The 16963-nt window shown below is 38.0% G+C and overlaps 1 protein-coding gene across 1 annotated transcript; it reads right to left on the reverse strand.

Moving 5' to 3' along the window:
* On the reverse strand, positions 1-12894 carry unc45a (unc-45 myosin chaperone A). The gene is made up of 19 exons (XM_053488698.1): positions 12737-12894; positions 12186-12387; positions 10565-10740; positions 10320-10409; positions 10043-10210; positions 9765-9933; positions 9024-9194; positions 8696-8867; positions 8295-8595; positions 6842-6936; positions 5446-5587; positions 4416-4556; positions 4195-4322; positions 4007-4073; positions 3780-3893; positions 3366-3481; positions 3110-3227; positions 2827-2982; positions 1-1296 (listed from the first exon to the last, which is right to left on the reverse strand). The coding sequence occupies exons 2-19, from the start codon at positions 12385-12387 to the stop codon at positions 1012-1014; spliced, it is 2811 nt and encodes a 936-aa protein (XP_053344673.1). The 5' UTR covers positions 12737-12894; the 3' UTR covers positions 1-1011.
* Between the last annotated feature and the right edge of the window lie 4069 nt (positions 12895-16963).

A 16963-nucleotide genomic window follows, 5' to 3' on the forward strand; every position in this document is an offset into this window, starting at 1 on the left:
CACGATTTAAATCGTTTATTATTTTTTAGTTAAGCAGTGGTCCATCATATTATATAAAAGGTGCAGTATATAAAACTCATTCAAAGGCAATGTGATGCGTGAGAGTGTAGCCCAGGCAAAGGTAGCGTGGAGAACACCTAAAATTAAAATTCTTAAAATTCCTGTCCTTAAAATTCTAACATAAAAAATGTCATCTTCTCTTTGTTCATGATTGGTACATAAATGCCATAAATATGGCTCAGTATATTAAACCCCGGTGTGACAAAGTGATATAATGGTTCACCGGAATGCAGGACGGTAAATCTAAGAAGGCAAACAAAACAAAAACAAACAAATCTTCAGTGCAAGTAAATGGTAGTGAAATACATATTTGGTCTCATTCAGTAAGTCCTTGCTGAAAAGTGCAGCTTTGTCTGACCACCCAATTGAGGCAAAAACAGGCTGAGCTCATGAAGCTGGCGTTCATTCATTCACTCATTCATTCATTCATTCATTCCTTCACACAGCACCACAAGCTCTAGTTTCATCCAGGAGCCATGCCATCCCAATTGTTTTTAATAACTACAACATGATATTTGCAATAATTCAGAAAATGTTAACAGCTGACTGTTAGTTAACAGGTCTGTCAACTCAATCAGGTCAGCCTGTACTTTCATCTGCTGGTAGCTGCTCAGACTAAGATGCATTTTCAGCATATAATAAATAATACATCACTAAGAAACAGGTGGTTGCGACACTGCTGAAATGACTGTCATCGCATAGTAAATCAGCGAATAAAATGTGCTATTAAATAAGTCTGGTGCAAAGAACACTCATCACTCCCCTATCCATTACTACAGTATTTCAATCCTGATATCTGTTCATGAGTCTTCAGTTTGAGCATACGACCACTACTAGAGCTCTAAAGACATAAATGTTTACTATAAATCACATATAACATTTGAAAACAAGGAATGCAAGCTTAAAATTAAGACTTGTAGTGAGCTTCCTATGCATATGCAACCCATCCAATCAGGGTTCAGCTTTCCCACTAGTTTTGCCATCATTGCTCCTGATAAGGCCGTATTCCATCGCCAGGTCGAGGCAGCGTTGGGCTGCTCTAGTGATAGCAGCCTTGCTAGCTTCAGTTGCTTTAGCCAGGACAGAGAGGATCTCAAGCGCCTCACTCTCCATTAGTTTTTCAGCTAGACTTTTCTCGGCTTGCATCAGGTTCATTGTGATGACCACACCACGATGACACAAATCCTGGCTGTCACTCAACAACAGAGCCTGCAGGATCTCCAACCAGTGACTGGTCTAAAGTAAAGAAAAGAAATAAGGAGAGTTAATGTACTGGAGATAAAGTGAAGGGATTCTACAGGCCACTGGATACGAAAATGTCAAAATGTCTTAAATTGTCCTTAACATTGCAATAATTACAATTACACTTGTAAAAACTGGTTATTTATATAATCAATTTAAAAAACACAAATAAAGCTGTAGAAGCAATGTTCCTTGTGATTTTATACGTTTATAGCTAAACACCTGAGACCAAGAAGTTGGTGATGAGTCAACGGACTGGATCTATACTACTAGTCATTATTGAGAGTTATCATCAAGGTAGTGAGGACATATAAATACCCAGAGATTTATATGAACACAGAACAACAATGCAAAAATGTCACATTTTAATGTTGTTTATCAGGAAACTGGCCTCTTAAAAAAAAGCTCTTACAGATGTTTTACCAGTCTAAGCTGTAGTGTGTTAGAGTAAGAAACTCAAAAGCAGAGATACCACATGACAGAATAAAGTAGTTAGGAGAGCGGAATCTATGCTTGGCCTTAAGCTTGATTTGCCGAGGCTAATGCTAGAAAGGACGACATTAAACACAATGCTGTGTTGAAGGTCTTCATCATGGCAAACACCAGTCACCCACTGTATGGAACTTTTGCCAAGCAGAAGAATGTTCAGTGGCAGACCTCTATCACAGAGCTGGTCTACTGACAGACACAGGAAATTCTTTGTACCCAGAACCATAGAATTTTTTATTTAAAATTAAAATATATATTTTTAATTGTTACATACACAACCATATATAGTACTGCATATGTAGCAAAATGCCTAGAAATACTCATTTATTCTTTATTTATACTGACTTATACTTTATTTTATAACTGATTTCACAAAGCTTCATAAATGTTCGATAGGCGCACGGCCTGTGCAATGATGCTGTAGCATATCATGCATAACAATCTCCAGTGCCTCAATTATTCCTTGCACAAGTTCCTCTAGGCTTGTAAGAAGATTTGGGACAAGGGGTCTGTCTCTCTCTCTATCTATCTATGAAGACATGAGACTTCAGTAAATCAGTTTTCATTTACACTGATATTATCTCTAACCAGTGGCCAAAGCTTTAATAATTCTGATTAACACATGGGACAGGCATTAAGTATTTTCCAAGGTTCCATGTCTTTGTTTTGTTAGTTTTGATAATTTTTTTACTCTTAAATATTATATGGTATTTTCAACCTTTTTTTATTATTTTTTTTAATATTACTATATATAACATTTTACTATTGTAAATAACCTTGCGCTCCACCTGCAATACCATGAAGGTCCATCAGGGGGCCGTGTCTGCACTGTATTCAAACAAAATGAATAGTCTAAATTAAATCAAGTCATAAATGTATACTTTTTTTTTTTTTAAAGAAAGTTTATGCTGTGTTTAAAAAAGATTAAGTTCTAAATGATCTTATTGCGTTTTCAATCCCAGTTGTCCAGTTTAGTACTTTTTTAACTGAAATCCTGTAGACATCTTTGCATCCGAGTATATTGAAACAGCTTACTGTGCTGGGGATCTTTGCACACAGCTCAGGCATTTCCCCAGTGAGCACCGCCAGTGTTCCTGAAGCAGCCTTCCTTAGTCTCTCATCATCCTCACCACTGTATAGAACTAAGAGTTTCAATCGGTCGCTGTCTGTGGCCAGATATAGTTTCTGTACCTGAGGAATCAGGAAAACAAAACCTCAGACGGCAACAAAAAAAAGGAAACTAATATAGGAAAATGAGAAAGCTCTTAAGATTTAAACACAACACTTTTTATGAATTTGTTTTAAAACCAGAACATACCTCAGGGCTTAAGATCAAGTTACACATGCACTCAGTAGCTGCTGCTCGCACCAGGTCATGCTCCTCAAACATGTAGCCCTCCACTTTGGGCACAGATTTCTCCTTAATAATCTTCTGTCTGTAAACCGAAACAAGTGTAGATTCATCAGTTCGATCCCTTCCAGCTACAGTACATTTAAAATAGCATGTTTTAACCCAGAGATTTGTACTTTACAACTCTTATGGCCTGTCAGTGCCAGAAATCTCTTGTACTAACCGGAGTCGTTCACTAATACCAGCTAGGTTAGTGAGGGCCATCAGAGCCTCAAAGTTCTGCAGAAGAGAGCAATCCATGGCCAAGAGATTCACAAGTGGACGCACCACCTCATAAACCTGCAAACACAAACAGCTGTTTTAGTAGTGCTTCCATCAAAACATAACCAGCAAATTAAATTATTACAAAAATGCTTTTTAAAAATAGTAATGGCGAAGTCCATTAATTATTTTGTTTGGGCTAAAGGCCATATGTTGAGTCGACAAGAACTGGCTCTAAAAATTGTAATTCATCAGTGGATTTAAACACAATAAATTTGTAAATTGCATTATATAATTTTAACGAGAATCGGAACCCACAGAAACAATTAGGAAAAGACAGTTAGACTACAGTCAGAATAATGCATCTTTGTCTCACCCTCTCTCCAGGAAAGGCAATCTCAGGATTTGAGGTGATGGTAATTTTGGCCAATGCTTGGGCTGCTTTGACTTTACCTACATCTGTGCTTTCTGTCGCCAGTGGCAACAGTGCCTGCATGATGAAAAAAATGCTTTAATACTACAACATAAATAAATAATATAACTGGTATTGTTCGATAATGTTAGAAAGACTTCAGTGTTTTGCTTGTGTTGGGGGATTCTTACTTTTCCTCCACCTTGTGCCACTACCATTCCCCGGTCTTCTTGACGTTCCACTAGAGCCAGAAACACCCTGACACGGAGAAGGAAAGAGAGATGTTATCAGAATTTGCCAAAGATAGCGCTCGGTGAGAGGGAAATTAACTGCTTTCAGAGGTCACAGTGTGGCTAATTGCTTTTTAATTAAATCATACCTGGCAATACATTCTCTGCATGTGTCAGTGAGCGCAGGACTTTCCTGTTTAACCATGCAGACCAAAGCTGAAACCACCCCAGCCTCCAAAAGTTTGACCAAACGCTTCTCCACAAAAGGCTGCGCATCCTGCAGACCAAGACAACCAGTGTTATTTAGTTTTCATTTATGTAGATTTATTAATTAATTTGTTTTGATTAATGTGGTGTTGTATGGTAATACCTTTGGATGCTCCTCTGGCACATGTTGTTTGGCATATTTTGCCAATTCTACCAACTGAGGATCCGGTTTCTCGACATCATAACTATTGGTACAGTTTACCAACGTAGATCCAATGGCAAACAATACTGTTTTATCTTCAGACTACAGTGAAAAAGAGAGAGAGAGAGAGAGATGAGCTGGGAAATTATAAAAGCTCTCCATATTGAACAATATTTTCCTTTCAAACATGTGGCTGACAATGTGTGTGTGAAAGAACAGATGGCCAACAGTCATGAATTCTAAATTTTTTAAAAACTGTTCTGGATAAAATATAACAGCTCAGAGTCTATAAACACTACCAGTCAAAAAGTTTGGACACACCCAACTCCATGGTCTTTCCTGATTTTTATTTTCTTTCTACACTGTAAAACAATACTTAAGGCGTACAAAATATCCAATAATCGCCTTTGAACAGTTGCTATTGAGATGTGTCTGCTACTTATGCTCTGTAAAGCCTTCGTAATGTCTCTACTCTGAGGTGCTATTAATTGTTGATTTCTGAGGCTGGTGACTCTAAATGAACTTCTTTTCTGCAGCAGAGGTCAGTAGTGGTCTTGCTTTCCTGGGATGGTCTTCATCAGAGCTAGATTCATCATGGTATTTAATGGATTTTTTCAAATGCACTCGACAATTTGATTGGTGCTGTGTATATAATGGCACTGAGTTGCTAGTTTAATAGACACACCACCACCTGCTTAATTTCTTATACAGACTTATTTCTTATACAGACTATACAGTTATATGCAATGTGTACAGTGCATAATAAAACTTTGTGAAATGTCACATCCTGTATATAATCACTTAGCAAGGTCACCTAGCAACACTTTCATCAAGTGACTTCACACGGGAAAATCCACAAAGCATTACTGCCAGCTGGCATATAACATACAGCCCTTTGTGCCCTTATGAATACAGACATCTTCCCTTACATCAGACAAATCCAGTCTCCGACTGAATTACACTTGTGTTGTTTTGCAATTTGTGCATTTACCTTAGCCAGCTGAAACATAGCCTGAAGAGCATTTTTATCTTCTACTAAATCCTCCTTCACATCAGCATCAAAGGTCAGGTAGGCCAGACCTTCAACAGCCCAGCGCCGAGAGGTGGGAGGAAGAGAATCATTGCACAGCCACCTGCAAAAAAAAAAGAAAATACAGTGGATCCGGAAAGTATTCACAGCACATCACTTTTTTCACATTTTGTTAGGTCACTGCCTTATTCTAAAATGGATTAAATTCATTTTACACACAACATCCCATAATGACAACTTTTTTTCAGGTTTACTTGAGATTTTTGCAAATTTATTAAAAATAAAAAAAATTAAGAAAGCACATGTACATAAGTATTCACAGCATTTGCAAAATTGAGCCCAGGCGCATCCTGTTTCTCCTGATCATCCTTGAGATGTTTCTGCAGCTTAATTGAAGTCCACCTGTGGACACGATTTAGAAAGGCACACACCTGTCTACATATATAAGGTCCCACAGTTGACAGTTCATGTCACAGCACAAACCAAGCATGAAGTCAAAGGAATTGTCTTTAGACCTCCGAGACAGGATTGTCTTAAGGCACAAATCATTCTGACATCCTGGATGAAAACCTGCTTCAGAGTGCTCTTGACCTTAGACTGGTCAGCAGGACAACGACCCTAAGCACACAGCCAAGATATTAAAGGAGTGGCTTCAGGACAACTTTGTGAATGTCCTTGATCGGCCCAGTCAGAGCCCAGACTTGAATCCAATTGAACATGTCTGGGGAGATCTTAAAATGGCTGGGCACCGACGCTTCCCATTCAACCTGATGGAGCTTGAGGAATGGGCGAAACTGGCCAAGGATAGGTGTGTCAAGCTTGTGGCATCATATTCAAAAAGAATTGAGGCTGTAATTTCTGCCAAAGGTGCACTGACAAAGTATTGAGCAATTAATTATTTTTTAATAAATTTGTTTTTTTAATAAATTTGAAAAACCTCAAGTAAACTTTTTTCACGTTGTCATTAATGTGTGTTGTGTGTAGAATTCTAAAGAAAAAAAATGATTTAATCCACTTTGGAATAAGGCTGTAACATAACAAAATGTGGAAAAGGTAATGTGCTGTAAATACTTTCCGGATGCACTGAATAAAACCACATGGTTATCTACTGATCACTTCTATCCTTATGCATACTTTACTGAGTTAAACCTCAGTTTTAAAATGTAGTGCTGATTCCTGCTCTGTTCTATTTATTATATTGCTTACATCCAAACACAAGCTGAGCTGTACTGCAGATTCTGCACTCACGCATTTCATTTCGCATATTTAATTTTTAGCCAAATATCACAAAACATTTAGTATTCATCTGTGTGCCTATTCTTATCATTTGTGGTATGCCTGGAAATGAGAAACATACTTCCTGCACTGTTTGGCAAGTTTGAGAGTTGACCCCTCCGCAAACTGCTTCATGCTGAAATCTGTGCCTCCAGCTGAGCCAAGTTTACACAATCCCTGTAAAACACCACATAGTTTCCATATTCAAAGTCTAGCAATAACCCGGAGTACTTGGTATCATGTTACATTTAGGTACTCTTTTAAGCACTTCATTTACTGCACATTAATTTGCTAAATTGTATACAGACTCTTCCCTTTAAATGTTTTGGAACTGCAAGGCAAATTATGTCGTTTTTACTATATGCTGAAAGCATTTGGATAATAAATCTAAATTCCATCTTTTATTTCCTTTTATCATTCACTATGACAGAAGTGTGTATATGTGCCTGTGCATAGTACAGTACTATTTAAAAGTCTTGAGCCACTCCTCATTTTTATATTTACCTTCACAAGAGCCAGACATTCTTGTATTATTATTTATTTTTAAGTAGTCTTAAAGAATAGTTCTATAAGCTTTCTAAAGGACTTTTTTTTTGCAAGTTTTTGTCTCTTGTTTTCAGTCCAGTCCTTGACCAGAGATTTTTTCTTTATAGTTGCCCATCAATCAAGCAATAAAAAACATCTAACTTGAGTGAGAAATGGGTGCAGATGATGGCAGCCTGTGACAGTAAAACATTTATTTGCCATTTTTAAATTCAATGTAGATAATTTATTAAGATTTTATTAATATGGAGAAATTAGGGGTGGCTCAAGACATCTGCACAAAACTACACAAAAAGTATAGGAACAAACAGATAAATTTAATTTAATTAAAGCAAATAACACTATTCGACTGGTTGCATATCTGTTGCTTGCAATAACTGGCTCAACCCAGCAATTCACTGACAAGCACTGCAGTCTGCATTTATGTTTCTATCACAGCTTTTTTTTCAACTTCTATTTGTATTGTTTATGTATAAACCATGCTGACTGCACAGTGGTGACCTAAAGCTTATAGTTTAGCCAGTCTTGGCTTTTAGCACCAGTTCAAAACCACATAAGCAGACTTTAGAAATGCTGATTTGTATTACTTGATTTGCTAGTTTGGAGCAATGAAAATATTATTGTAATGTGTGTTCAAAAAGTTCCTCCGCAGTAGCTGAATAGAGTAGGTTATGGGAAAAATTTTTCTTTAAGGAAACTCATTATTATTCTCACATATTTATTTATTAAATCTTGCACAGTATCTCGCTAAGGTATTCTTGTCTCCAGAAAAGCTGCTTGAAATTTCCCACGGACTAAACCTGTGTACCTATCGCCAGCATTAAAAACATGTTCCTTGATGTTTGACATTTTTACACAAAAAGACACGGCAGATGTGTGTGTGCTAAACAACAGTTACTACTAGTCTACAGGGCTGCTGCTGAGAGACTTTCTGAATGCACTGTATATTACTATAAACCTAACCCACCAATGTGGTGTCTTTGAAGACTTACCACAAGCGCTCGCACCCGTATCTGTTCATTTTCACTCTTCTTATAAAGATCCTTCAGCAGTGCGACTCCATTTGCTGTGATAAAGGATGCTCTCTTGGCCTTGCCTGCAGCATGAATTAGTGTCTCTACTGCTACCTGCTGATGGGTGACATTCTCAGAGGCACATAAAGAAATGACAGCATCCATCATGCCTGACATCTCCAGGGTACGATTCCCCACATCGCTGGGCCCCTGCAGCAACACTGACACCGTCTGTATTGCACGCAATTTGCTTTCCAAGCCTGGGCCCCCAAAATGGTACCTACGTAAGATACACCTTGCTGGAAGTTGTACTTTTGTGATGAATAAAAAAACAATATACACATTTTCTTCATCAAATTGACCTCACTGAATATACTCACTGGATATACTCCTCACACAACTTGTTGAAGTTCTCCCTCTCTTTGTCACTCTTTAGATCATCATATAACTTATTAAGCAGGACAGAGCAGTTCATAGGGGTACTGTCAGTAAGGGGTGGCCCTTCCGTTATCCCAGAAACCGTCCCTGCCACTTCCAGAATCTTTTTTAGGCCTGTTGGGAAGATAAATAGGGATAGCTGCACAATAAATAATCCTTTATTCCGGCTTTATCGAGCATTTCCTGGAAAGTGTTACTGATACTGCACTGATTCAAGGCCATAAATTGGCGAGATGTAAACCAGATACCAGATGCTTTTTGCCTCCTCACCTTGATCAATGACCCATAGACTGAGGGAGTTGTCTGGAGTTTTTTGAGATTTCCGGGGCACCTGTTTAACCAGGAGGTTTATAGCACTGTCACGTCCAGGTCCAGACACGCTCGATGCAGGGAGCATGTCAATAAGATGCCGCAGCATTGAACGTAGCTCACGGGATGGCTCTATCTCACAGAAGCAGATGAAAAACATTTTTACATAGACACCTTATTATATATTGTATGTTGTTAACAATACAAGAAAATAATTATTAGGTAATAAATATATAAAAAGGGAAATTCATTATTATATCTCTACAGAGCCCAACATCAGGCCCAGGTTAGTATTCAGTTGTTTTATTTTACACATATATCAAAATTAAAATAATTAAGAAAGTCTGAATACAGTAAAATAATTGCACAGCATTTCTAAATACAAATTAAAAAGTGTATGATAATAATAACAACAAATGCATAATTCACATAAAAACGGAAGAAAAATATTACTACTATATACTTATATATTATGAATTACATTTTTATGAATAGTGAGACCAGAATCAGTTTTATTAGCAAAGTAAAAGTTGAAGATTTCTTTTTACACAGTCACAAGATAATTGCTACTTGTTAAAAGAAATCACATATACAATACATTACAAATAGGAAAGTAAAACTTGGAAAAAATCTGGTGTATATGAAAAATCTATAGATATTATACTGTACATGTCTATTGCATAGTTCAGGACTCTCCCTCACCTGGTAGTATAGCCTCTTCCTTCCCTTTGACTTCCTTATTCATACCCTGGGTGAGAGCCTCGAACATGACCTGAAGGAGGTGACAGGCTGACAAAGACACAGCGGAAACTGCAGAGCCCATGACGCCACACAGCTTATCCATGCCCACGTCATTCACAATGGCCACTGTCTGGAAGCAAAAAGGGATTTGCATCAGCAACTTGTATGCCTACCTACAGGTTATCTGGGGCATGAACGGATTTGAATGAAATAATGTAAAGTTTGGCCAAGCAACTCACCCTGGACTGATGCGCTGTACACAAGCCAACCAGAGTTCTGAGTGCTGAGAGGACAAGGTCCTCTTGCTGAGACTCCAGCAGTTTGTGCAGAAGCTTCACGCCATCATTCCTAAAGATCTGCTCAGCTCCAGCATCTTCCCGTGAGAGCACTACCAGATTTTGAGCTGCCTGGACAAAAAAATAAAAAACTGAAAATTTCGAACCATGGAATCAAGGTCATTTCAATCTATTTGATGAATGACTTATAAATAACATATAATTGTTAGGATTTTAGAACCTTTTGTCTGTCTGAAGCCTGTGCAGTGTTGTCCAAGAGGAGTTTAAACATCTGCTGGACACGGGAGTCTGTGGAAGAGAGCTGCACAGCCTAGAGAAATGAAAACACATGTAGACAGTGTTAGCACAATGTGACCAAACCATAAACAGGAAAGAAAGCTAGAAACATTGGACCATTTGTAGACTGTATTTATGACAAAATAAATACATTTATTGTATGTGTAATATGAATGTAAATGATCTCACCTTCTGTTGGATTTCAGCACTGAGCTGCCTAAGCAACTCTTGAAATGCTTTATTTTTGGGCTCCAACTGTGAACACTTCTGAGAATCAAGGAAGGCCTGATCCAGCTGTCCAAGTTTATGCAAAGCTTGTGCACGCCGGAAACGGGCCTTGATGTCACCTGGGTCTGTTTCAAGTGCTGATTAAAAATACACTGATAGGTTAGGCTCACAGCTTTCAGAAGTAGGAGAAGAAATTTCTAACTTTTTTTCCTACATTTTTGGAGCTTTGGAATTCACCTCTCATTATTTTTACTTGATTGTACATTATGACAATTGCAGTGCTTGTAAACTGTTTGTGTGGTGAGTATTTTAGAGATGTATAACATTGATTCAGAAGGTTACATGGTGATTTTATTGAGCAGATGTCTGCATGCACTAATCAGGCATAACAATCAAATAACATGTCTAATCATTGCGCTGCCAAAACTGTTCTGACCCAATGAAGCATGGGCTCCATGCGACCTCTAAAGATGCACTGTGGCAATACTGTACATTGTAATGTGGGACCTTTATGTTTTTTACTTGTTCATTCAGCACATCCCACAGATCCTCAAATGGATTGAAATCTGGGAACTTTGGAGGCCAACCAACACCACAAACACTTGTTATATCCATCAAACCATTGCAGAACATTTTTGTTCTGACATTACGGAACACCACTGCCATTAAGAGATTGCCTTGGTCTGCAACAGTGTTTAGGTAGGTGGTACATATCACGTAATTAACATAATAATAATAATTAATACGTTTTCAGGCAGAACATTGCTCAGAGCATCACACTGCTGTGGCATAGGACCAAATGGACTAGCCTTTGCCTCCCACACTTGTCACTGAGTCTTGATCAGTCCATTTTGCCAGCTCAACGGTTGTCCTTCCTTGCACCACATTTTGTAAGAACTAACCACTGCATACTGGAAACACACCACAAGACCTTCCACTTTGAAAATACTCAGCCAGCCATCACAATTTGGCTCTTCTCAAACTCAATCAGATCTTTACGCTTGGACATTGGTAGTCTTTGTTTCAACTAGGGATGCACCGAAATGAAAGATAGTATCATGGGCTACACAGAGGAGAAGTTTCTGTAGAAATAAACATGAAGTTTTTTCATTCATTCATCATTTATCTTCTACACCGCTTATCCTGTAATAGGGTCATGTGGAGCCTGGAGCCTATCTCAGGAGACTTTAAACACAAGACAGGATACATCCTGGACAGGATGTAAATCTATTGCAGGGCGCGCACACACACATTTTGAGCAATTTGAGAAAGCCAATTAACCTAATCTGCATGTCTTTGGACTGTGGAAGAAAACAGAGTACCCGGAAGAAACCCACAATGGTGAATAAATGCAGACAGACCCGAGGCGGGAATCGAACCATCAACCCTGGAGATGTGAATACTAGGTGCTAACCACTATGCTACCGCGCATACCCAGTGATTTTAAATTTTATCAAATGGACAGTAAACAAGCTTGGCAGACGTGGCCACAAGTAAATTAATTAATTGCAATGCATTAACAAATCATGTCTAGGTGTTATTTTCACTAAAAAGAAACATCAACACCTATGGGCCCCTGTACCTTTGGTGGCATCATCCTTGGCCTTGGTGTAGTCGTTCAGTTTGAGGTAGCAGGCACATCGGTTTCGGTACAGCACGGCTTTCTCAGACTCGCTCTCGCTCAGCTTTATAGCTTTGCTGTAGCAGCTCAGAGCTCCCTGGACATCACCACTTTTGAACAAGTTGTTGCCTTCTTCTTTTACTGCGAAGGAGTCTTGAGTCATCTACAAGCGTAAAAAAACAGGGCAGAAGATTCAATGGTGATGTAACGTATATGAAGCTGGGATGTTTAATACACAGTGTACAGGTATATCAGTCTAAAATCATTCTCAGAAATAAACGTAAGCCTGATAAACTCTACCTTTTTATCTGTACCTTTACTACCTAGTTATACTTCTCTAATGAAAGCACAAAATGACAGCTGTATGTTAAAACAGATGTATGTTATATAATACACAACCCAAATAAGAGCACATGTTGTTTACACAATGTCACTGTAAATAACGGTGAACAATAACGTTGATTTCTCAACGTTCTCGTTTGATTTGTCTAGAATATATTTATCCACTTTACCTTTCTCTGCGTTATGGTACTGCTTTACACGATGTATCATTCAGCAATGTAACACTACGAGCTTAGTTTAAACTACTAAATATTGAACTATTTATCTTCTCATAACTTAGCCCAACTATGCCTTATGTTGTCGGTTTTCTGGAGTGTTCCGTGATGCTTTTTGTGTTCCCTACCCGCATTACTACAAACACTATGCCTTGTGCCCAGATTGGTTATAATAAGTGAGCGAGTTTCCTACCATCCAATCATAGGACAGAAGTCGATTAAATGAGCCAATAGTAATATAGAAGGCGGGACTGCCTGACTACGGGTCGGAAATTGTTCCTTCCTGGCTTTCCTCCGCGGGTGCACGTTGATGACGTTGCGCTTTAGACCCGCCCGCTTTTTCCTGGATAATCTTACCATAAAAGGTGGAGGATGAAGGGACTCTGCACTGGAGTGTTACACTGGTTTTGTGCAGCAACAACAATCATGTCTCGATAAGGAACGTACACAGTAAATGCTGGTTAAAGTCTCAGATTTATAGGTAGTACTCTTGGAATGGAACTACAATACTGTGCAAAGGTCTTTGGCACATGCAAATAAGTGCTGTAGGGCGAGGATGCCTTAAATAAAAGAAAATTAAATTAAACTAAATTAAAATTTATCCCAGTAAACAGTAATTACTGAAACAAAGTCTGTATGTCGTGTGACACAGCCTTGACTCTTTGGTCTCAGTTTTAAAAGGACAATTGGCTACTACGTTTTATTGAACATCTTACATGATCACCCACAGTTATGAGGGATTTTCTGTTGCACCTGCTTCTTTCTTGCATGCAAAAAAAATCAGCAATTTAGTTTTTGCATTTAAAAATGGTCACTTATGTAATATGCTGCTTTCTTTTCTGGCATACAAATATTTTTCTGTAACTTTTCATTTTATGATGTTTATAGGGTTTTTCACTGACTCAATAATATAGTCATAAAATAAAAAAAATCTATAGCTTTAATAGTATCTGTAGCATAAGTTTGTGATAAAAAAAAAAACAGCTTGCCTAAGAGTCTTGCACAATACTGTAAAAGTCTTATCATCATCAGCAGCAGCATCTTCTATACCGCTTATCCTGTATACACGGTTGTGGTGGCATGGACGCCTATCCCAGGAGACTTTAGGCACGAGGCGGAGTACACCCTGGACAGGGGGCCAGTCCATCGAAGGGCAAACACACACATTTACATTTTGCATTTACATTTAGGTATTTGGCAGATGCTCTTCTACAGAGCACCCTGGAGGTGTGAGGCCACATTGCTAAGCGCTATGCCATTGTGACACGCCCTGAACTGTAAAAGTGTTAGTTTTAGAGCACAGTCGTTAATGTTCACATATTACGAAATAATAAACCAATAAAATGTTTAATAAAATGGTTACATTTTAAAGATATTTCCATAGTTATTACAACTAAGAAAAACTATTTAAATAATGACTGAATATAATGACTTAAATATGTTTGTCAGTTTTAATTAATCAGCAGTATTGGTTTTCTATAACTGCATGGCTGAACTGTTATAGCAAGGCAAATCACAAGCGTATTTATGTACTTGTTCCAATATGTTGTTTGTAGAGGCGTTTATTAATTTTATTATTTTAAGAAGTAGCCTACAGTGTCAGTGCTTTGTAACAGGTAAAGCTAGACCATCTATTCTTCTTGTCTGACACAGGGTCACTATTGATCAATATTAAGTCCTCTTGCAATGTATCATCTTTTATTTTTGAGACAGGTCTAAAGGATCATGAGTCCCATTTCTAAGCTGTTAAGTGTTGTGCATGATCGACCATAGACTAGGTTTCTTGATTGTGTCCCTGGGCTGCTGCTATCTGACCCCTGAGCCGAAGAAACCCAGATGAAAAAAAATTGCTTGTGCTAATCAATAGAAACAATATTCTCAGTGTATTATTGTGACCCAGTTGCAACACAGAACACAGGTCTCTAAGACAGTCGTTATTAATTTCTTCCTACTTAAGTAAAAAAAAAAAAACATGGTATGACCCCAAATGATCAAATGAGAGTATACTTAATGGCTCTAGATTATTTCTCCACACAGCATATTAAGCTAGTTTTTCTCATGAACTGTATCTGTAGCAGCAGAGAGATATGTCTAAGATGTTTAACTTTGTTTGACCTATTTGAGGTAATATATTTTGAGCGTACACTAAACGAGCATAAAGGCACAGTCTCCAAATGTGTTGTTAAATCTTTTCATAGGCATCATTATTTATCTTTGTAATGAATGTAATTTTCAAAGAATGACTTAAAAAAAGAAGTGTTCTAAAATCAATACATTGCCAGTCAGATGGAGTCTGCAGCAAGTTTAAATGACAATTATCATCTTCAGTGTGCTGCCAAACCCAGGCACTACTGCATGGGAGCAGAGCTGAAACACATTCTATTTATGCAAACAGCAAAACTTTACCTCTTCCTCTCTCTCTCTCTCTCTCTCTCTCTCTTAGGGCACAAGGCAGGGAACACCCTGGACAGGGTCCCAATCCATCGCAGGGCTTACACACATATACATACCCACATGCTCATTCACACACTATGGGAAATTTGGGAATGCCAAATAGTCTAATCTGCATGTCTTTGGACTGTGGGAGGAAAACAGAGTACCTGGAGAAAACCCACCAAGCACGGGGAGAACATGCAAATTCCATGCACACAGACCCCGAAGGGTTCACGACGACAGTGCTAACCACTAAGCAGCGTTACCTTTAGTAATATAAATGAATTGAAATATAAATTATTGGATGTCAGAATAGTAATAATAATGATTTTATAATTCAATTTCATTATATTTTATACAGAAATGCTTAGATTTCAAAAGTCTAAAACTGTCAAGATAGCTAGTGTATTTATACATTTAACAATTTATGAATTTTATTATTAGTACACTCTTTAGGGTCATCATGGATCAAAACTTATCCAGCTTAGGGGCAATTCATAAAAGCCATTCCAACTAGTGGCAGTTTTTGGATGGAGAAAGCTAGAAGGATACCAATGTCAATGTGGGGAGAATATGATCAAAATTAAGAATCAATGTAGGGACTCTGGTAAGAGCCAATGTGCTGAGCCAATGTGCCATTTTACAATTTTTAATGCAAACTTTGGTCATTTTCCTAGTTTTAATGCATATAAGTTTGGATGTTCTCCTTGTGCTCCTCCTGATGAATTGTCACCCCATCCAGGGTGTACCCCTACTTGTGCCCTGAGTCCCTTGATGTATGTGAGTGTTTTATATTTTAAAATATAAATTCACCCTCTTTAGTGTTATAGTTAATTAAACCAAAATAATAAAAACATGACACTTAATGACGTGTCCAAATCATCAGTGACGAGAACATACTGTGTACCTGGGCAGAAACTGGACTTGTGACAGAATTACAGTACCCAGTAAAATCCCTAGTGTTCAACTAAAACTTCCAGAGTTTATATAAGACCATCTGGACCTATATAAACACTGAAGGGTGTTAATTTAACACTAGAAAATTTGCTGTGATATAGGACCCTCTACCTTCTAAATGCTAATGTAACCCCAGATTATGACTTAACCTCTGGTCATTTCGTTGTTAAAATGGGGATTTCTTTTAAGCCAGTGTACCTACTTTCAACTGTTTAAAAGTGCTAGTGCTTTGTTTTTTAACTAGACAAATTTTGCCTATGGCACATGCAAACGCCCCAGTACAATCCTTAGATGTGTTTTCCATAAGCAAATAAAAAAACTTTGTTTTTATTTTGTCTTGGTTCACAGATTGTTTGAGGGTGTATTCATGGAAATTGGTGTTTATAAGTGTCTAATTTGTTTGGACAAAATTTTATGTAGGTGTGACGGAGTGGGTGCAGGATGTCCTGCATTGGACATACTGGCATCCCCATCAAGGTTCATTAAATAGTATGTGTTAAGCTTTATATATATATAGGCCTATATATATATATATATATATATATATATATAGGCCTAAAGTGTGCCAAAAAAAACATCCCCCACACCATTACACCACCAGCACCAGCCTGCAGAGTGGTGGTAACAAGGCATGATGGATCCATGTTCTCATTCTGTTTACACCAAATTCTGACTCTACCATTTAAATGTCTCAACAGAAATCGAGACTCATCAGACCAGGCAACATTTTTCCAGTCTTCAACTGTCTATATAAATATATAACATTTGTGCTTAATCAGAGGACTAGGGATC

The sequence above is a fragment of the Clarias gariepinus genome, chromosome 2, assembly GCF_024256425.1.
Source record: "Clarias gariepinus isolate MV-2021 ecotype Netherlands chromosome 2, CGAR_prim_01v2, whole genome shotgun sequence".
NCBI classification, from domain to species: domain Eukaryota; kingdom Metazoa; phylum Chordata; class Actinopteri; order Siluriformes; family Clariidae; genus Clarias; species Clarias gariepinus.